The sequence below is a fragment of the Tetrao urogallus genome, assembly GCF_951394365.1.
Source record: "Tetrao urogallus genome assembly, chromosome: 20".
Taxonomy (NCBI): domain Eukaryota; kingdom Metazoa; phylum Chordata; class Aves; order Galliformes; family Phasianidae; genus Tetrao; species Tetrao urogallus.
Genome location: NC_136833.1, coordinates 3,380,354 through 3,402,213, shown reverse-complemented (window position 1 = coordinate 3,402,213; position 21,860 = coordinate 3,380,354). Strand labels below are relative to the sequence as shown.

At 45.3% G+C, this 21,860-nt stretch overlaps 1 protein-coding gene across 1 annotated transcript; it reads right to left on the bottom strand.

Annotated features, from left to right (window-relative positions):
* Positions 1-68: 68 nt before the first annotated feature.
* UBE2G1 (ubiquitin conjugating enzyme E2 G1) lies at positions 69-20,977 on the bottom strand (the record flags this gene model as incomplete). The annotated part of the gene is made up of 5 exons (XM_079545142.1): positions 20,929-20,977; positions 7,739-7,841; positions 4,942-5,039; positions 3,843-4,021; positions 69-155 (listed from the first exon to the last, which is right to left on the bottom strand). Exons 1-5 carry the CDS (start codon positions 20,972-20,974, stop codon positions 69-71), a joined length of 513 nt encoding a protein of 170 aa, XP_079401268.1. The 5' UTR covers positions 20,975-20,977.
* Between the last annotated feature and the right edge of the window lie 883 nt (positions 20,978-21,860).

Sequence of the window (21,860 nt, the reverse complement as noted above, 5' to 3'; positions counted from 1 at the left end):
ACAACTAACTTTTCTTTAGAAGGATACTTACCCTGAAAAAAGTGAAGCTACTAGCTGCTGAATAAGTGTCACTCAAAAGCAGTTTCTTGGCTTTTTCTTACACAGCGGGCAACTTTTCTTTTAAATTCTCCATTTCTGTCTTCTCTCCATTCTTTCTGTAATTGAATAGACAGCTTTCAGGTGTCAGTGCTACAGCAATGTACAAGTTCTAGGAAGAATCTTGATGTTTTACGTTTTCAGACATTTGCCATCTAGTCAATACCTACGCCTGTTTAGGCTCCTTGAGCCATTCACTAAATACCAGTGACAGCCAGAGTTCGGAAGCTCACCTGTTTCTAATACAAGCTGCTTGCAAGACTTGGCCTTCCCTTCTTGGCTTTTTAGCATTCTCCAAGACTAACCTGGTAGCTACTAGGATTTTACTGTGCCTGGGCTGAAATCCATTTACTCCAGCCTGACAAGCAGAAGCAAACTGTAGACCACAAGCTATTGTTAGGGGTTACAGAATCTGGCTTGAACTGCAGCAATGAACAAAGGCACACAGCTACTGTAGAGCCAGTAGTTATTCTAACATTGTTAAAGGACAGTATCAACTCAAGCAAGGACAGAAGTACAGTCTTCACAAGAGGCACAGCAGTGTGTTCAGAAAGAAAAACTCCTAGTTAGATATGGCTGCATGCCATCATCTCCATGAGGAAGACCACACAGAACACTCAGCAGATCTACAGGGAAGGTCTCTGGACACGTACTGGTTTCAGAACTGCACAGATGAAGAACAAAGATAAAGATGAACATGAAGGTAAGCAAAGGGGAAGGCTGAACCCAGGTATGTACATTACCACAGTATCACTAAAACACACAGGAATGAGTAAGGTCATTTAAAACTTTCACACCAGCTTTATGAAACAGAGGATGGCATAGGAGCAGCACACAGCAGGTCTAAGGCTGACACTGCCTTATGATTCAGCCATGAAGTAGCAGTAAAATATTTAATGAAATAGAGGGTTCTTTCTTTCTTAGCTTTTGATATAAGCAGCATTCTTAAGGGGATGAAGGGAATTAGAAAATATGAATAAGAGTCACGCTTTCTTTTGAGATAACCACTCTTATCAGGCAACACCTCCCCACCTCCTGCACAGGGTAAAGGTCGTAGCACACGAGTGAGAGAACTGGGATAGCTGATACACATCCCAACATCCACCACCACCTCCCAGCTCACTGAACCACTCAGCATCTGGGGAAGAGCAACATATCTGATCTTTCTGATGGAAGCACAAACAAGGTCACTGATTTATTTGTTCTCCTTTTTCAGAAATTAATATTGAAGCAATTGGTTCCTAGAATGGAGAAAAGACAACTTACACAAGCTGGGGGGGAGAAGGGAACTAAGGCAAAAAGCTTTGAATTAATGTGCCCTCCTAACTGAGAGTCTTCTCAGCATTTTGGTTTTTTTCCTCCTTATATTTGTAGTGCTATGAAGCAAGTGTTCAGAACTGAACAGCAAGTGACGTTCCCAATTTCACAGCAATCTCTCCAAAATTCTTATTTTGGTTTACAAATTAGATCCACTTGCTTCTCACAGCACCTACCCAGGCCACTGTCCCTCACTTGTCCCCACTGAAAGAAACAGCACTCCAACACCAGTTTTCCAGGAAGCAGCTACTTCCCCTGCTCCTGCACAGCTCTGATCTGCCTGTGAACACTTAGCCTTAAGTGGATCTAGGAAATGAAAACGCAATTAATGAGAACAAAGTATCTTTCACTAACTGCCAAATGCTTCTGCTGCAGTAAACTAAGTAGGAACATAACATAAATAGAAGACTCCTTGATGAGTAGCTCCGAACAAAGCATGGGCTGCTGATTCCTTATTACTGTGATGAGGATGCTCTGGTTACCATGAAGAGGATGCACCCTACAGACCAGGAGATGTTGAGTTGCTCAAGTAGCTCACATTAAGTTAGAAAGTTACTTGGCAATATCTGGCACTGCAGTCAGAAAAACAGTTACTAGCATCCAAAGGCTGCACCAGTTACACTCAGTGCTGTCTCCATTGTATTGTAAGTTTTTGTACTTTCAGGCTGGCATAGAGAAAGCTGCATTCCTTCAAAGACATTTCCACCCCTTACCCTATGGTTCAGGGACTGACTTACCAGTAGGTAAACAAATGCAGTTTTTTATTTAACAGTTGCAGGAAAGAAGCAAAGTTGCTCCAAAAGCAGCTGATAGAAGTTAGGGTTGAATATCAAAAAATTGGGAAAAAAAAAGCCCACAAAACACAATTCTAGGGAGTGATAAGCATAGTTAGAAGTAGAAGCTCTCTCCAGTGTTAGGTCAGCTACATTCAGCACACATGAGTTCATTAACTGAGGAATTCCAATTGTACTTTCAGCATTTCATTAATAACTTGCTTCTGCCAGTGCTCTCAGGTTTGCCAGCAGAAAGCATCCACTTGTCCTGGTACTTGTTTCTACCAGTAATGTGACACAAGAAGGGGAGTGCCAACATTTAAAACAATTTTACGTGAGTAAATCCCTTGCTAAAAATGCGTTTGTTTTTCTTACCCCATTAAGTTTGATGCACAAGACTTTTCCCCATATGGATTTTTCAGCACAGCTCAACCACTCATGGAAATGCAGCAGAGCAGGTCAAAGACTTCTGGAAGCTAAACTTGTCCCACGTGAGGAAGGCATAGCTAACTTGACAGAGGTTAACATACCTCTAAAAAACAAACTCTGCATCTTCCAATTGCTATCCTCCCTTTTCCTTACTTCCCCAGTTACACCTGGAACTTCTCTTTTGTAACCACACTCACACGTATCAGTCATTGCTGAATTGCAATGCAGGAATAATGCTAACACACTTGGTTGAATATCTCAGATGAATGGGGCCTCAAGTCTGTTCTCCCACTCCCCCAGAGCAGACTCTTCCCTCCCCACCACAAATAGTTATGAGACTAGTTGCTGTTCTGCTAGAAAAGCAGCTCTTCTAAAGAGCTGATAGCAGTGTGTACACACCCAGGTAGCACAGGCCATGCTCCAGAAACACTATGCTTGTTGCATAAAACACATCCAAACACAAAAGCAGCCTCACTACAGATTCAGAGTCTTGGACTACACACTATTTGTCCTCACTCTTTAGCCAGGTATTCAAGCCCAGGACAATACTTTCACCAACTTAAAGGCCAGACGCTCCGTGAAGCTTTCAGGTACATTCTCTAGGCAGAACTGCACAGACCAATCTACTCAACTGCTTTAATCCATGTTCAAGACAATTTTAAACAGGTGAATGCAAAAGGTCACAACATAATTGTGATGAAGTACTCCATTAAGTTTTCTCTTTCCATTCAAAGGAAGTTACATATACTGCTAGCAGGTTTAAAACAAATTTTGCTGATTTATATAAGTAACACAAAAAGAGCTTCCAGAATACCTGGATTTCTGCAGCTAACCTTCACAACAGTTCTGTTACACACATACAGCCACATGGTGTTACACAGCCAGCTTCTGAGACAAATACTAAGGTTTATCTTACTACTATCTTCCTACTTCAGTACATTAGTTCATTTGCTACAAATAACTGCACAATCAAATAGGAAAAAGAAAAAAACACCGCATATGAAGCTTGATGGCATTTCTCCTTTGCATGCTGCAAGAGATTTTCCAGAGCTAACTAGAAATCATCTTTATAACAACTGCTATTCCCAGGAAGAAGTTGCCTCAGCTCATGTTACACAAAGTTAGTCCAAAAAAGTTATTGCACTGTTTGTCAAACTGGAAAGTTCTGTCAAGTTCAGGTTTCTAAACTACAGACAATTTGCAGACAAAAAGAGATTAAAATCTTACCGCTGCATCAACGTTAGCAGGAGAATCACCATTGGGATCTGCCAGCATAGAAATTACACTAATCATAATAGTTTCCACTGTGTGAATGGGAAGCCAGCGTTCCTCAGGCTTTTCATAGCCATATTTGTCTTCTCCAGGCTCATGAAGAATGGAAATGCAGACATCACCATTCTTGTCAACTACAAAATAGAACAAGGCATATTTCAGTAATGAGCACGCTGGCATTTCTTCAGGATGCTGATGGTACTGTTAACCTTCATTCCAGCTAGTCTGAAAACATTGGTGAAAACTTCATTAAAAAAAAAGTAATTAAGTGTCACAGAACTTGATCTGTAAGAAATAATGCTTGGTGAAGTCTTATTATTCCTAAACACCTGAGGGAGGAGGCAGACCGTAGGTGAGAAGAGCTTAATTTTAACACCAGGCTGCAACTTTAAGAAATCAGAAACTATCTGGCAAGTACTCTGTTATGTCCAGGGCTGAAACAGATACAGCACCATAACATTCTCACTCCCTTATGAGAGGGCACTGTACAGGGCTCCTCCCAGTGTCAGTATCTATAGTTTCATTAACGATTTGAGAACCTAAAAAACATTCCAGTGAAAACCCTCCTCCAGTTTACTTCACCTTCCCATCTATGTCCAGCAGACTAGGAAAACTGAAACCTTGGGAGTTGTTATCTTTAGCAGGGCGGTTGGCACTTGATGATCCTTGAGGTCCCTTCCAACCCAAGCAACTCTATGATTCCATGACCACGACTAAAAGATGCTGTTACTTCCTTTCATGCTTCACTGGAAGAGAACAACCACGGGTCTTCTGTACTGAACAGCACAGAAGTTCATCCTCAGACCAGAACTTCACACTTAAAGATAAGAAAGTCCCTGACCAAGTTACCAAAACCAGTGAAATACTCTAGGAGCATTCTCTCACAACAGCAATAACAGAAACTCTGCCATGGTTAATTACTATCTCTTTCTGAGGTGAAGATAGCAAAGTAAATGCATGTTTTTGTACTTCCAGCATGAGCAGCATTGTATTCACTCATCTCCCTCACATTTTAGTTCTTAATTACAAAAAAGTTACAACTCTGATCTCTTACCATTCGGATGCCAGATCTCTGTGATGAACTTCATTTTTGGTGGCCTCAGAGGGTAGTCTTTTGGAAAAGTCAGATGAGCCTTGAAAACACCACCTTCACTGGGGAATCAAAGATATCTTAGTAGATATTTACAAGATACAAGATAGATATTTATCTTACAAGAAATGTAAGTTTTAGCTGAAGGTCAGAACTTATTGATGCACCAGAAGGTCTCAGCTTACCCCTCATGCAGCTTAATGTGTTGCTAACTAACAGTACCAACACTTCCACACGCAATGCAAGGAGATCCTAGACTACAATCCCACAAGATATTGCCAGGACCCCAACACTACATCCCAGAGAAAGAAAATAAGTGACAAGGAACTCACAAACTTATTTTTCTTCCCAGTACATTTGTTAACAGAAATATTGCCAGCATCTCCTTCTCAAATACTGCCCACAGATACCTGTTAATATTCCTCCTTTAGACACCTGTGTCCTAATCTCTCAGGATCAGATGTCACAGTGAATCCCAGTGAAAAGTTACACTGAACTTCATGGCTACAGCATTACTTTTGGAGGAGACCTCTAATAACATCTCTTCAACTCTCAGCTTGATGGACTCAAAGTGCTCTGCATTACAATTGCACACTAAACTGGAGAAGGACAAGCAAGAGACATGCAGTTTTTATGTGGAAGCTGCATACAGTCAGGCCCACATTTAACTGAAGTTATTTAGATAACTAGGTTTCAATATTTAAACACTTCCTTCTAAGAAATGTGAAGGCTTGTATTCAAAGGAAAGCCTTACAGATGGAATCCTTCGCTAATGTAAGCTCCACCACGTTTGCCCAGCTAATTCTTGCAATGAAGTTTGTAACAGAGTTTGAAATTGTAAAGGCAGAGTTTACAAAAACTGGAACATAACCTCCAAAGACATTTGGTACAAAGTTGCTTCTCAGTAATGCTCAGATAAGAATGGGCGTAGTAAGGACAAAGCTGGTCTGCATATTCATTTTTCCCTACATCTGTAGCAGAGCAGCAGCCTCTACAGAGCCTGCAGGCTGCTAGGAAATAAAGAAAAGCAAAAACCAGAATGCTACATCTAAATGATTCGACTCTTAAAAGAGAGCTGGGGGGCAGGGGTGGGAAGGAAACCTTTCAGACACCTTCAGAAATCCCAGCAAATTCTACAGAACTCTTCTACCTGTTAAGAGTAAGGACTTCAGAAACACCACCAGCTATTTGTGCCCCAAATTAAGTTGTTTTCCATAGCAGAAAAGTTCTTCCTCCCTTTTTTAGAGAAGCAAATCATAGATTTACTAGATTGTACATTATACCAAACCGCCCTTCATCAATGGTATTTAAATAAAGCTCTTTAACTGTTGTTTTTTTGTTTGTTTTTGCAGCATATCAGTTAATAAAGGCAAGTGTCAAAGGGAAAAGTCAGAATCATTTTTAGCAATACTCCTGGCAAAGGGGTGTCTATCAACAGCATCATGCACTGAGTCCAAAGTCTAATTTGCCTGATTTTACACTAAAAAAAGAGACTAAGGACACAAGCAGAAGAGACTTTGCTATCTAACAAGCCTCAAAACAAGCTCAGCACCTTAATGAAGTGGGAAAGATGCTACTGCATAAGGAAGTGGTCAATTGAAAACACCGCCTTTGAGAGCATCCATAAAGCCATGAGAATACAATGGAGACACTACAAGGCTGTTCCAAAGAGGTCAGCAGCAGCTGGAAAATTAGTCTTGGAAAGGCTTGAGAGTCACCACGCAGTGAGCTTGAGAAGCCAAATCAGTTTGATCATTGCACTCAACTACTTACTCAGATGCCTTCAGACAAAGGTATACGACAGTTTGATGCTGGAACTAAAACTGACCCCAAGTTAATGCTACTGGAAGGCTTTTTGTACCAGTAATTTACCACTGGAACAGCTTAATAAAGAACAGAGTTCATCCTCAATAGCTACTCTTTAAGCTGACCTCTTCTGAGCACAGCACTTCCTCCTGGGAGCTAGAGATCATATAGAATCCCTGTAGAAGAGAAGTTATTCTCTCAATTAGCCAGAGCTCTAGATTTGCCTTTTTATTTTATTTAAGAAGCTCCCACATCACATGTGGGAGACTCTTCAGATATATATATATATATATAGCACTGCACAAACACAGCAAACTTCAAAGTCCAGGAAAAGCAGTTACTGTATGAACTACACAGTTCTGTGTGCAAACGCCAATTAGAGAATCCAGTCCTTAGGAACAAAAATAAAGATTCGATGTTTTCTGAATCCTACTGCGTAAGGCTGGCCTACAGTGCAAGCTTCATCAACATTAAAGCACCCCAGGTCACACTGGGAAGTTCTTCAGCAGCAAGCAGTATGAGGGTTGATAAATTTCAAATTGAAATAACTGGGAGAAACTGGAACAGATCAGAGAATTAGTCTCAGCTAAAACTCTACAGCCATTTTCATGCAATGGCCAGCATGAAGTTTATATAGTTTAAAGTAGTTCTATCAGCTAAGCTAGAGTAATAGTAGATTACACCTGATTTACTTCAAGGTATAGAAAACAAGCTGCTTCTAGGTATAGTCTACTCTTTCTCCTTTCCATACTAGTGCACAAAGGGATCAGCACTGTAGCTTCCCAAGGGATCAAAGCAGTTGACAACTTCACAGCAAACTGGATTTACAAATACTTTACTAGCAACAGAACAGCATTACCTAACTAATATAAAGACCTAGGTTCTCTACTCAGAATAAGTTGGAACTAGTAAATGAGAGTTATACTTAAGTTTCTAAACAAGTAGCAGTACTTACTATAGTGTATCTGGAGGACCAATGATAAGGACTTCCCATCGATAAAGATCATTGTCATCTATTAAGCCCGCTGAAAAGCCTTCCACTGGATTTTTGTTGAGCTCTGTGTAGAAAAAAGAATTTAAGAGTAACTTTAGATGTCTATAGCATTTGTTTGCTGGTTTTATTCATGTATCTGTAGGTGACCAAAACCCCAAAGCTGACCAAAGTCAGTGATCTGGTGTCTGCTGATGGACTTTGGCTCTGGATGAGCATCCTCAGCTCCCTGCCACACACAGCTGCACATGTCTGAGTGGAGACCCACAGTCCAACTCTCTATCTGCTGAGCACGTTACGAGCAGAAGGGTCAGAACACAACTCAGCACCTTTCCACATGCTCTCTATGCACCCAGCAACAGGTACACATGCAAATCAAGGATTCCACACGTTTCCTACTAGTGAAAGAATCACACTGCTTCGCAAGAACCCTGACGAGTTGGATTAAACTCAAGGGTATTTTTAGCTCTAGGAAAGTGTTAACATGAGAAGAAAGTCACACCATCTTTTTTATTTAAAACTAACATCCTACTTCCCTTAAATGATCCTTTTCAGGCTCTTTAAAAGAACACAGACATGCCCAGGGCATTTTGGAGATAATGGTTTACTAAATTCTAAAACATGCAGTCACATGAAGGGAGCCTAGATGAGCTGTTTCATTTCTCATTTGTTTGTTCTACATTTTCATTCAATAACGATAAGCAAAACAGGATTTAAGGTTTATAGGCGACTCCATGCAGCCACTGCCAGATAGGAAGTTTATCTGGAAACAGCTATGCAGAAATCAAGCCTGGATACAGACCACACTAACTGATCTCAGTTTGCTTCAGAAAAAAAGTACAGTATCTGGGAATGAATCTCTCAAAGAAGTTCTCCCTGAAAGTGAAGTTGCGGTGGAGAAAAAGAGTCTCTCAACTGATTACTTCAAGTTAAAGTCCAGTTTTAAATGTCATTATATGAAATAGCAATTCTTGATCCAGTCCTCCAGACAGCACAAATTCGTGATCAATCTTTGGTACTTTGGAGAAGGGGAGAAGATCAGGATTTGTTTTGTTTCACAGGAGCTATTGCATTCATTTTAAATCCTGCAGCCATCATACAGCCCTTGTTATTTAAAGATGTCACTGTATCCTTCCACAGCCAGTCTATGTATTCCTTTTGTGGAGGACCAACAACAGCAGCTCTGTTTTGTGCCGATTCCTTGTCATCACAAACTTGAGCTTATGCAGTTACAATGCCCTCAGACACATGCAGAAGAACCTGAAGTAAGAACTTGATACCACTATGGAAGGAAGGCTACCGTTAAGGCCAAACCAATCTGCCCACAATGTTTCATTCAGTGTCTGCCAATTAAACCACTGAAAGCATGGTTAAAAATAAACTAAAGCAAAGAAATCAAGCCTCGTGCAGGTGAGTTAAAGTCCAAGTATTCAGAGTGCTCAGCTCACACAAAGAATCACGATCCCAAAGAGGTAGAAAGAGAGAATGACTTCATTCAGCCATTGCTAATTCAGAGACAAATTTATCCATGGAGATGATTCAATGCTGAAATCCCAAGAAACGTTTCACTTCTTGGCAGCATGTTGGAAAGGCTTTTCTTAGAAGCTACCCAGCGCGGTTCAGTCAACAGATGAAGTCAAACACTCACTGTGAGTGGCAGAACAGAGAGAACAGATGTAGGTGTTGAACCAAATTATATCTACATAAGACAGTACCTACAGCAAAAAGGTAATATCACAGCTATCTAACAAAGATGCTCGTTTCAAAGTCAAAACCTACAGCACGTCCACACCTCTGCTAAGCAGGCCAGTCCTCACTCTGATTTCCAAGAGGGTTTGAGGACACAACTGCATGAGCCCCAGTAACAACTGAAGTCAAGCTGAGGTAAGAGAGAACACACATACCACAGCAAGTGACAGCAGCTGCTGCAGGAAGGGCTACTGAGCTGCTCCCTCACTGCCTCCCTACCACAGCCTCACATGTTAAAGTTCCTCGCTATTAGATATATGAATATAATCTGCTTTTTCACACTGGATTTCATTAAAAATTTTCAACTGCTTGTATAAAATTCTGCTTTTTTAATCTGAATGTTTCTGTTCAGGACATGTAAGTCATTCCCTGTGATTAGTACTTAATACAGAGAAGCATTCAGCATGACTACAGAATTCAGTAAGGAGAGAGCAAATATTTTTGAGCACTGCATCCTAAAACTTTCAAGTTTTGAAGGTTTACTTTCAAACAAGTTCCCTCATTCCTGTATTTCCTTAGGGAAAAAAAACATCAGTTTGTTCAAGCTCAGTGTAAGCTGCTCAAACTCAAGCTGCTCACACTTAGCTTCCTTATTAGCTGTTAGTTATCTCATTCTCTGTGATAAGAGAAAACAAACCTATCAGAAATTAACACTGGAAAATGCTGCCTGCCTCTGACTGCCCTTGTTGCAGGTCTTCTGCAAAGCCACAAAGCATTCAGAACACCACATTTTTCTGCAGCCCAGCAGCCGCATCTTCCCTTCTATTTCTAGATCTGTGCTCCTTCCACTTCTTTTTACATCTGTCTCTGCCTTCAGATGACAGCCTTAAAAAACTCTCATGTCCTTTAAAGCATTTTTTCCACATACTTAATCCCAATAAAAGCCAGCTCTTGCACTGACTCATATCTATACCTAAGATTTTGCAGCACTATTATTGCAAGAGATCTTGGCATCCAATCTTCCTTCTCACGACGCCCAGAGCCTGTGAGCAGTGCAGAAGGGACAGCCACTGCAGTCACCTTTAGCTGCTGCAATAAGATTGCAGTAAGTAAAGTCTGCTCAGTGGATATCACCTAGAAAGCACATTTTGATTCTTTTGTTGATGTGGCATCAGTCTCTGCTCGTAAGAAGTCCCATTTTCTTTTTACTGGAGCAATACTGAGGCAGTTTAGGTGGTTACTGCTTGCACATATACGTACACTTGAGATACAACAGTGGAGATGAGCTCCAGCATCTTCTGTGCAAAATATTTATATAGAATTATCACAATGCTACAGATAATCTGGATGGAAGAGTTTGTTTTACGCTGAACTGAACACCCAACTAACAGTGAGTTGGCAGACAGAAAAGGAAAGCTCAGGGAAGTTCTGCACTGGGATGTGAAAAACATCATCCTTGGCTGCTTTACACGGATGGTTATGAGCTGCAACTCGTTAAAACTTGCAAACACTGAAGCCTTGTTTAATTATTTTCCCCGGATACAGCAGCACGCTTATCAAGGAGCCAACCAGCAGTACCACTGCTCGTGAGTCAGGACCCAAAAAGCAGTGAACCCTTAACCCAGCCCCACACAGGTTCACCCCAGAGCGGCGCAGGGGTGGCAAGGAAGGAGCACAGCTCTCAGCACGCTGCCAAGCAGACACAGCCACAGCCCACTGACACGAGCTGCTCTGGGGAAAGGAGACACCTGTTCTGTCTGTCACATCCCATCGCCCACAGCCCTTAACCACTTGTGGCCTGAACAGGACGTTTCCTGGACAAACGCATGGACGAGCGCACTGCGCGAATGAAGGATCTGTTCCCAGCTCCAGCCTGGGCTGCAAAGCACTGCTCACCAGGAGCTTGTGGATTCAGGGAGAGAAGTCAGACACCTGTAAAGAACTGCATCCCCTCAGGTTATTGTCAGCATGATTTATCTTCGGGATTTCTCCATTTAACTAGAGACATCCTGTTCTTTTTAAGTGTAAATCTGAGTACATTAACACATCTCCATTGTGTCCATACTCAAGTTTCAGTGCAATCTAGTTGCTACTACTACATATTGTACACTGTTACTTAGAATTTAAGCTACCTGAAGTGCAGAAAAATATTGGCTTAATATAACAGAAACCAGATAGCAAAGCCAGGCACTGGGCTGCCCTCATCTCAGTTCTGAATCAGGACAATAGACCAATGATTCAACAAAGTTGTTTAAGTCCAGAGTACACTCTAATGTTCCATGCCTGGCTTCCCACAATCTGCCAGCAAGGCAGTGCTCCTCCGGTGGCTCAGCTCTTCCTAAAGCAGAACCAAGTTACCACCGCCTTAAACTTGAGCCAGAACTGTACATTCCAATTTGTGTTTAGTTTACACCAAGCTACCGACATCCCCACTCTCACTAAAACTGTGTTTATATAGGCCAAGAGACTTTTAGAAACGCAAAAGCAAAACAGTATCAACAAAAATGACTAAGCAGAAAGAGCCCCATGGCCACATGTGGCAGCTATGTATGGCATCTAAACTTCTCAGCTTGGTTCCAGCCAGCCAAACGCTGCATGCAAACACTCTGGAGTTTGAGTTACACTCCAGAACAAAGCTTTCAAAAATACAAGCTTCTGCAGGACTTTTAATAGAGCTTCTCCACTAAGTTACACAGTGGATGAGTTCTGTGCTGTCAGGGGACTGAGCCCAGAACAAAAACACACTTGGGACAGCCCAAGCCCCAGCTAAGGCATCTGCAGAGGTCACCCCACTGACTCGCTGTCAGATCAGAGGCTTTATTTTGCTATAGACTGCACTTGTTTAGCTATTTTTTCTTCCCCAATTGCCTTCTCTGAGTCTCAGCACCAGCCCAGGAGCTTCTGTTCAGACTGAAAATCCCTTTTCTAGGCTCCTCTGTCCACACCCCAAATGGAAGCTTCCACAGTTATATTAACTGAGGTCAGCTATGATTTCCACTACCTCTCTTCCTGCCTACATAGCCAGTTGTAAGACTCTGAAACTAAAAGCTTAGGGCTGGGCTACTGTCAGGTAACATCATCTCCTCATTAGGAGCACCCCATATTACCTGCTTTCATCATGTCCTGTCTTGTTCCATGAGCTCATCCAAAGAGTTCAGTCAAAACACAGCACGTGATACACACATTCCTGGCTGCCACTTCAGCAGTGACAAATTAGATAGCAATTAAGACATAGAACAGTTTTAGTCTCAGAAGAGTATTTTAAATTATTTTGCAGCAAGACCAAAGCAGAAGAGATAAGCCTGCCTTAAGGATAGATCTCTCAACCAGCAGCTCTAAGCTTTGGCTCTTACCTTCAGCATGGCTGCTAACCAACTTCCAGCACACCATCCCCTGCTGAGGATGGCACCATTACAGGCACAACAAACCTGATTCTCCTCTCAATTCAAGGAACTGGTGGAGGGTTGCATTGGAAGCATTAATATGCAAGCTGCTCAATGCAGTCATGGGCAGCCTCGCACTCTGCTGCATCACTGCGCTTCTCCTCAGACACCACTGCACAGCCTCCCAACGATGCGCACACAAAGGCAGGTTTGAGAAGGACAGAGCTGACAGGTTCTCATTTGGTTTTTGGTTGTAGCCCTAGTCAGCTTTCCAGTCAGGGCCAAAACCTTTAACTCTCACAGTAGTGCTTAAGGTTTTGAAACATGCTTCTCAGGTTAATGTGCGGGCTGAACAAGCCTGTAAGAAAAAGTCACAGCGAGAGCTGAATTTGGGACAGGGAGGAGATAGCACGAGGAAAGAAGAACAGAATCACAAGGATCAGGAGAAGCTTGATTCTGAAATCCAAGCTTGAGTGGAAGATGCTTGAGCATCTCACCAGAGAGCACTTGAGAAGAGTACCTGGAGTCAGCTGCAGCACGGGGCCATATACAGCCATCACACTCAGTGAGGGAGAAGTGCCATCTCCATTTCACCTGCAATTTTCACTCCTCAGAGTCAGACAAGTTTCAGGCAGGTACATGCATCTGTCTGCATTTGAGATGCTCCCTCAGCAACATTCAGTAGAGATCTTATCAGGGTAAGCACTTCCCTGGACTCTGCGATTACCTCTTCCCCAAGCACATGTCAAAAACAGGTCAGACGAATCACATTCTGCAACTGCTTATCTCTCACCTGCAAAGAAACCTCCAGTCTCAGACACCCACTGCGTGCACTGCTAGAATTTTGCAAAACAAGTGCTGTGCTAGGAATTACTCAGAGTTTGCCACGGATGGTAGGAAAAGTTAAACTGCAAGTTAACAACGGCCTAAAGTTACAGAAAACTCCACCCAAGTAACTTCTGAACAATCACTGCATGCATCAGTTATGAAACAGCACAGCTAAACAGGCTGAAAAGCACTGGGATCTGTATGGATTACATACAGGAACAGAGCAATCCCACAAGGCCTAACAGAAAGCCTCTTCCACTGCACTGTTCCACAGGAGACAGTAACATCTGAAGAGTTCACCAGGAACTTTCCTCACTGTATGTGTAAGTTGGCATACAAGGATCCTTCTCCAGCCTGCTTTCTTCTCTCACTCCCACAACAGCTTTGTATATCCTAATTTGAACTACACTGTTATTCAGAATTGTTTGAGGATATTTAAGTGACACCTGACAGTGCCAAGTGCAAGTAACTACAGCACCAGTCTGGCATACCAGGCATTGTGATGACTGCATGGGAAGAGGTTTCCTTTAACAGGGTATCGTATATGGGCAGACTGCACATGAAAGCCTTTACAAGACTTCACTATAATTCTAAGCCAGCACAAGCACTGCTAATGTTCACCCCAGGAGTGAAGTTATTTGTATGGAATCCTATTTCATTAGATTGCTATACTTAGTGTTCTCACAGGGTCTGGATATCTGATCCCTGTTCCAGCTGATATGCCTTGGACCTGACAGTAGGAAGGAGAAGAGAAGCAAGTATGCCTATTTACACTTGCAGGGTAGCCTAGAGCTCAGACCTACCAGATTTCTGCAGCGACAGACCTTGCCAAGACCAGTCCACTGACAGCCACACACTGCTGGAAACTGAAGCACAGAGCAGGTGCAGCATGGTGACAGTACAGTCCTGCAGCACCAAGGGCTGCCCAGATTCTGTTCCCATACAGGGGGACAAAAACGAGACAGTGAGCGTTCCAAGAGCTCCGTGCCCTGTTTCCTCACCCTAAGCACCTGCTCTTCCTTCTCCAAGCACTGAGCTCTGCACATGTATCAGTTTTTGGTTAGTTCATACTTTCAGAACAGCAGCAACCTTTCAGATCAGAAGTTTCGCATTACCAGAACCCCGTCCCCATGCCGGAAAGAAAAAGCTTCATTTTTCTGAAATGCTTCCATCCTACTCTGCATGAACACTTGAAGCTTACTTCTGCTGAGTACCTGACATACTTAAAAGACCTTCATGAAACCACAGCCCTGAGGGTGGCAAACAAGAACACCTAGATTAAAACTAAAGGTTACACTGAACACTTTAGGAGAAGAAAACTGCAGAACACCTATTTGAGGGGAGCACATTTCATCTACAAGTTCACTTGGTTTCAGCAGTGTGAGAACAACAGAGCTCTGGGAAAGAAACTTGTGCCAAGTGTGGAAAGAACCAAGTAATCCTCGCTTTGGTAAATGCACATGTGCTGTTCTGAGACGTGTATAAACCAATGTGAGGTGATGCAGAACAACTGAGGCAGAATCAGTTATAGTTGCAACATGTTCTTTTATTTGAGGACTATTCACTCCGCTTGATCCATCTCCAATCAGTTTCTCATGGACCAAGAAGTACCCTATGGCAAGTCAACCAAGCTTTACAGGTTACATTTCCATAGCTGACAGCTTGGACACTGAAGTTACAATCATTATCAACAGGTACACAAGGCACTTCTGTAGAATGGGGGGGGGACTGGAAAAATAATTAAACAACTTGAAAAGTTCGGAATTATTCTAATGAAAGAAATTTCTCACCAGGTACTGTTTTTCTCCTTGTTCTACAGCACCTCCAGAGCATTTCCCCACTGCAATACTCCCCTGCTGAGCAGAAGTCACTCCACTGTCAGATGCAGACACACTTACACCGGGGTCTAACTGATGATTCCCCACTTTTTTTTTTGGGGGGGTGCAGAAGGGGAACAGAGAAAAGAACTGCTTACAGTCAGTTTATTTCTTTCCCTGTAAGGTTATTCAGCCGGCCTAAGCAGAGCCAAAGGGCTGCGACCACTGCCAGCCCCTGTGAGGGGTAACTCCATGAAGCACGTTGCTCCTGCTGGCTCATCCCATTCAAGTAACTGGGCAAGTCACCAAGCTCCTCCATTCTGAGGCTTAGCTAAATCTCACCAGAAGAGCCAGCATCCCTGAGTTTTCACTCTTGTGATTGCATTCAGCTTATTCACACGACTGGAACTCTGAAAAACTAACACACACAGCTAGCAAAGGCAACCACAAATCGTGTCCATTGCACTGCAACAGCAGTTCACAGTGACCAGAGTCAGAACAGCATGGGCAGCCTGAGGTCACTGTGAGCAAGGCAGCTGTGATGGCTCTGCCACACTCTTACAAGAGAGCAGGATTAACTCATCTGCTATAGAGGGTGGGAGCCTACACTGCAAGTGTTAACTTACGTGTAATTGGTGCACATGTTCCAGCCAAGTGTCCCAAAAAAGCATGGCAGTAATGAAAGCTGATCCTTACAGAGATGGAAAACCTTTTTCTGAAAAAAAGTAGGGCTTTCATAGCACTTCAGTGATACTCAAATTTTATACATGTAGGACCTTGTAATCTTAACTATGTATGGTAATACAGATTATCGCTCCTCATAAAAACACACCTCTCCAAGGAAGCTAACAGGAAGGCTTGCATCAGCTTAATGCTTCAATTCAGTACCACTCCAGTGATATCATCTTGTAGACAAACCTACTCTAAGGCAGAAAACAGCAGTATTCAGCTGTAAACAAAGGCTTCCTTCTACAGCCAGCCAGCCAAGAGATAGGCCATCTCAACTTCAATCTATCAAGTGATCTTAATGCCATAGTTCTCTCAGCATTTACTAACCAAATATTTTTAAAGGAAACCCTGCGTAGCTGCCAGAAATTCAGCTAGCTTGCATTATACAAGATTTCTTCCACACCAGTAAAAACTATAGAACTGTCATATTAAGTTTTTAATGGATTTCCAACTCATTAACTTTTAACTAGACATTTTTCATTGGAAATAATTTACATACATTTAACTTGACATAACGCTGCATTTCCCGTGTTTGAAAGTTGGTAAGCGGGGTTTTTTGGTATCCTAAGTTGGAGAATACTTACAACACAGCAGAGCTCCAGCCAAGCAGGGCTCAGTTATTCCCGTTCTCAGTGAGCCACGTTTATGTCAGAGATGACTCGCACTTCTGGTTCCACGGTGTGCTGTGATTTAACTACATCCTCCCTGTATGATGCTGCTGGATGAACTAGACAAGTCTGCCCACCCTAACAAGTCTGTGTCAAGAAGGATTTGGCAGAAAGATTAAATAAAAGCATTTAGAGAAATGCCTCAGCCTTCAAAACCCCTAGGCTTGACAGCTCTGGAGGCCAGAAGAAGTTGCTCCAATCTCTGTTTTTAAAGAGCACAAAGTTCTTAGGCAGCAGGTAGAATGCATTTTACCCACACAGGTCCCCACACCCCCTCCTGGTGCCTGAGCTCTGCTGACCCAGGCTACACATTCGATACCGTTGGGGTTTTTCCACTCCTTGGAAGTTGAGAGGGAGTTCATTTACCTTTTTTTTGCCTCCTACCCATAAGAAGAACTGGGCAGGGGCTACGGACTTCATTTCTCAGTATTACCCAAATGCATTTTTTAAGGGGAAAAAAAAAAAAAAAAAAGGAAAAAAGCCTCACACCACAAATAGCAATAAAACAAAAACCAGTCAAACACCCTGTATGAACAGATACCTTTTCTACATTACAAGATAATTGCAGAAGCTGCTAGAGCTTACAGGCAGGTTGATTTGAAAAGCAACCATTTGGCTTTACTGATAGCCACACAGGAGGGCCTCCCTTCAGCTCTAGGCCTCCACTCTCAGTGCCAGCACTGCCCTCGGTAGTTGGAGATCCCCACTCAGAATTTCCTTTAAAACACTCTGAAGAAAAACAACCAGCCAACCTAATCCACATGCTGACTACACTGACGTGAACTGCCCTCGTGCCTTGGTGGGGGCAAACACAGGTAGATACAAAGCCAGTTATTATATCAGCCCTGTGGCAATATGATCACTATTCCATCTGCAGACACTGACCCCACTTAGTATTAAAAAAACCACCAACAAAAACACCCACACCACAAGACATCTAACCTGACATTTATTTTGTGACTGCCACTAAATAGCCCTTCTTAGAGCATTATCAGCACCCAGAACACGCTGCTTAAGAAGACAAGCACATTGCATAGGCAGTGCTGCAGCCCAGCTCCCTGCTCATGTTACCAGCCTTCACACGCGTAGTGGAAAAATTCAGGACTATGCTGTCAGGTTTTCCTCAATTTACCCTGATAAAACCACTGATCTTGAGTCCCACTGACAAAAATTGTCACTGTTCGATCTTTAACAGCATTTAAAAATTGAAAGAACCCATCACAAGTGCTACATGCTGTAGACAATTTTCCTATTTTCCCCATAATGCCTTTATTAAAAAGCAAAGCATGTTTTTAGATAAGAAAAGCAACATTCTGAAGACTTTCAGCTTCCCTCCTCACCATTCTTTTTTTCCCCCCCCTCTTAGGAAAGAATAACTACCCAAGGTCTTGTCACACATTAAAGACACCCCATACTCCTCAACTGCTCCACAAGCATAAGGGCTTCAGGCCCAGTTATCCTTCCTCCACACCAAACTAACAGCCCCGACTCCAGATCTCTCATGGTTTGAGCAATGCTGCCTTGATAAAGGAGCGACTTCGACCAGTTTAAATGAGTTCAGATGACATAACTCACGTCCACTGCCAGTTTGCTGACCTCCAAAACCCAACCACTAAGCACAACCCAATCACTCACCACACTCGACGCATAACCCAAAGCTGCATGTAGCATTGGGACTGAAATATCAGCCCCATTCAGTAAGAAAGAAACTTAGCATTGGGTTTTGTTTTGAGGCAGAAAAAGCAGTGTGGGTTTAATGAGAGATATACTGGAACAGCTGAGAGTTGGGAGAAGACAGCAGTAGGGAGGAGGAAGGTCAGACTTCACAAAGCTCAGTCTGTGCACTGCACCTTCAAGCAGCCTGCCATTAGAAAAAGCAGTTAGAGCCTCGCTTCAGCTCTGTTCAGATTCAGCAGAGATTATCAAATATGGAAGAAACAGCATATTTTCCTTCTCAGGTCAGTAACTACACCAGGCTGAGCTTCTGAAGAATTTGAGACTCACCACACACTTGTGTACACTCAAACACTTTCTATGCACGTGAAAACAAAAATTATATAGAAGTATATGCTCATTTTCGTATAATTTATGTACACATGTATATGAATAAGTGTATATTTTTAATATTTCTATGTAAAAAAGAGTACTGATACCACCTAAAACCCAAAGGCCTCACGAAGGGGCTGCACATTACATGCAAATGGCCGCAGCACTTGAGTCAGCACAGTTGACTCAGTATCAGTAATAAGGCAACTGGAACGGCTTACTGGTTTCACCACAGCACGTGAAGCTTTCAGAAGAGAGCGAGCAGAAAGATTGAGGGCTTAACTTCTGTCTAAGAGCCTACAAGTCCACCAACACATCCAGCCTGCACTCAGAGAACAGATCATAAAGTAAAAACTACAGAACCAACAGCTAACACTCACCAAACAAGAGTCAGAAAGTGTTTCTTGTGGGTCTTTCTGACACTTTGCTGAAGTTAGTAACTTTCTTTCATTGTGTGCAATTATTTTGTTAACAGAGAAATTCCAGACTGTCTCAGGTTACTAAATGCTCATGTTTATGAAGCTACAGAGCAACTTCAACACCACCTCCTCCCCATTGTGATCACTTACAGAAGAGAGAACTGTTGCAGTAGTGAGAACTTCTGGAGCTCCTGGTTTAAGCCTATACATAATGGTAACGGTCTATCTGAACAAGCAGATGCTCCATCAGATGACAGTAACCCCAGCAGCCATTGAGGCACTCCTGAACACGAGCACACCGCGTGTAGTAAATCCGTTTTTATTTTAAAAAGTCACCTTCAAGAGGTTTAAACCCACCCCGCACCGGCGGTTGGCCAAGCCTCGGCGCCATGCAGCTCCCGCACTCTGTTATGCAACTTCGCCGCGAGCGGAGCCCCGCCGTCCCCACCGCGCCCAAAAGCCACGGGAGGCCGCAACACTCCGGCAGGAACCCGGCGCGGCTGCGACCCGTCCCTCCGAAGCGCAGCCAGGGCTCTATTTGCCCGGCTTTAGGTACACCTAGCGCTCATTTCCTTATCTGGGTATGGAGCAACGCGGTTTTACGTAAGGCGCGGAGCAGCCAGCGGAGCTGCCCGAGGTGCCGGCGGCGCTCAGGGGCGGCCGCGCGGGCGGCGCGGAGCACACGTGCGGTGGGGGAGGGCGCGCTCGGCCCCCGCCCGGCGCCGCCGGCTCCGTGTCTCTTTAAATCTGGCAGCGAACGACACACGGAGCTGCATTGTGCGCCCCGCCGCCCCGCGCATGCGCAGCGCCGCCGGGCCGAGCCAGGTCCCCTCCGCGGCCGCAGCCCGGGCACAGAGAGGCAGCGCGGGGCCGCCCGGGACAAAGGGAGGGGTCGCCGCCGGGCTCGGCCGCCGCCCCGCCGCCCCCCGTCCCGCTCCTCGCCCCGCCGCGGGGCCGCGCTCGCAACAAAGGGGGCGGCGGCCCTTCCTCACGGGCACGGAGCGGGACGGGGGCAACTCAGGTCCCCGCGTTGAGGAGAGCTGAGCCCTGAGGCACCGCTTCTGGACGCGGGGGGCGGATAATAAAAACTGAAGGAAAAAATAAATAAATATATATATGTACGTATCTATCTAACCGCCCCAGGGCTGCCTCCTCCGCCTCTGACAACACCGCGCGGCCCTCCCCGCCCGCGCCCCCACGCCGAGGCCCCGCGAGGAACACGGGCCGAACGGGGCGGGGGGAGCGGGGCCGCCGCCGGGACGGGCGCAGCGGAGGAAGCGCGGAGCCCCACAAATCTCCCACCGCGCCGTGCCGGCCCCGCTCCCCTCCTCTCCCGTCCCGTCCCCTCCCCCCGGCCGCGCTGCCACGCTCCCCCTCCCCCCCCTCGGCCTAGTTCCCTCAGCCCCGGGCCGGGCACTGAGGGCCGCCGCCTCCCCTTCCCCTCACGGCCGCCGCCGCCCGTCCGCCCCCTCCCCAGCCGGGCCCCCCCCCTCCTCTACCGCAGGCCCCGTCCTCCCCTCGGCGCCGCTCTCCCGTCTCCTCGCGGCCCCCCCGCCGGGCTCCAGCCGCGGCTACCTGCTAGCTGTCTCCGCAGTAACAAGGCGGACTGGAGCTCCGTCATTCTCCCCCTTTCTGCCTGCGGAGCGAGTCCCGAGGACGGCGCGGCTCCCGGTGCTCCCAGCGCCCGAGGCGGCGGCGAGTGGCCCTCAGCCCGCCCGCACCGCGCCCGCCGCCACAGCACGCAGGGTCCCTGCCAGGGGCGCGCGGCCGTGGCTCCGTGCCGCCCTCCTCCTCGCCGCCACCTCCTCCTCCCCCCGCCCGCCAGGAATTTCACTGCACTCCGCTCCGCTGTGCGCAGGCGCACTCCGGGCAGCCAAGGGCCCTTCCGTGCCGCCATTTTAGGAGTGGCAGCGAGGTGGGGAGGCGGGGTGAGGCGAGGCGAGGCCGCCATCTTGAGGAGGTCAAGTTTCGGCTTGCCGCCTCGCTGAGGGCAGCGGGTCTCCTGAGGGCAGCAGCCGTCAGCTTCCTTCAGTTACCTCACGGCTTTCCTCAGTTGTGGCACCGCACGAGTCGCGTTGGATGAGCTTAGTGCTCATTTTCAACCTCGGTGATACTAAGGCTGCTCTGACACACAGACAAAAACAGCGTTTTGTCCTCCCTCGAAGCTATCTCCCACGCCCAGAGGAGCCGTGGTTATTACTTGGCTAAGGGAAGCGGTGCTGCCTGCTGGAAAGCCGCTCGCTGCAGTGTGCGCGGGATTGCGGCAGTGTGGGGCTCTGCGCGGGCGGGAGGGCAGCGCCAGGCGGGAGGCTGAATGTCGCCTCAGCGAATGGCCTCCTGGCGCTGTGGGGTAAAGGCGGTCCCCCCGCTGGAGTCTCTGATTTTACGACTTATTTGTTACAGAAATGCAGTTTCTGTAGGTGAGCAGTTATTATCAACGAGAGAAATTAGGAAACTCCCTGCTCTGTTGCAAGGGGCTGCTACAAAGGATTTATCCTGCACGGTTC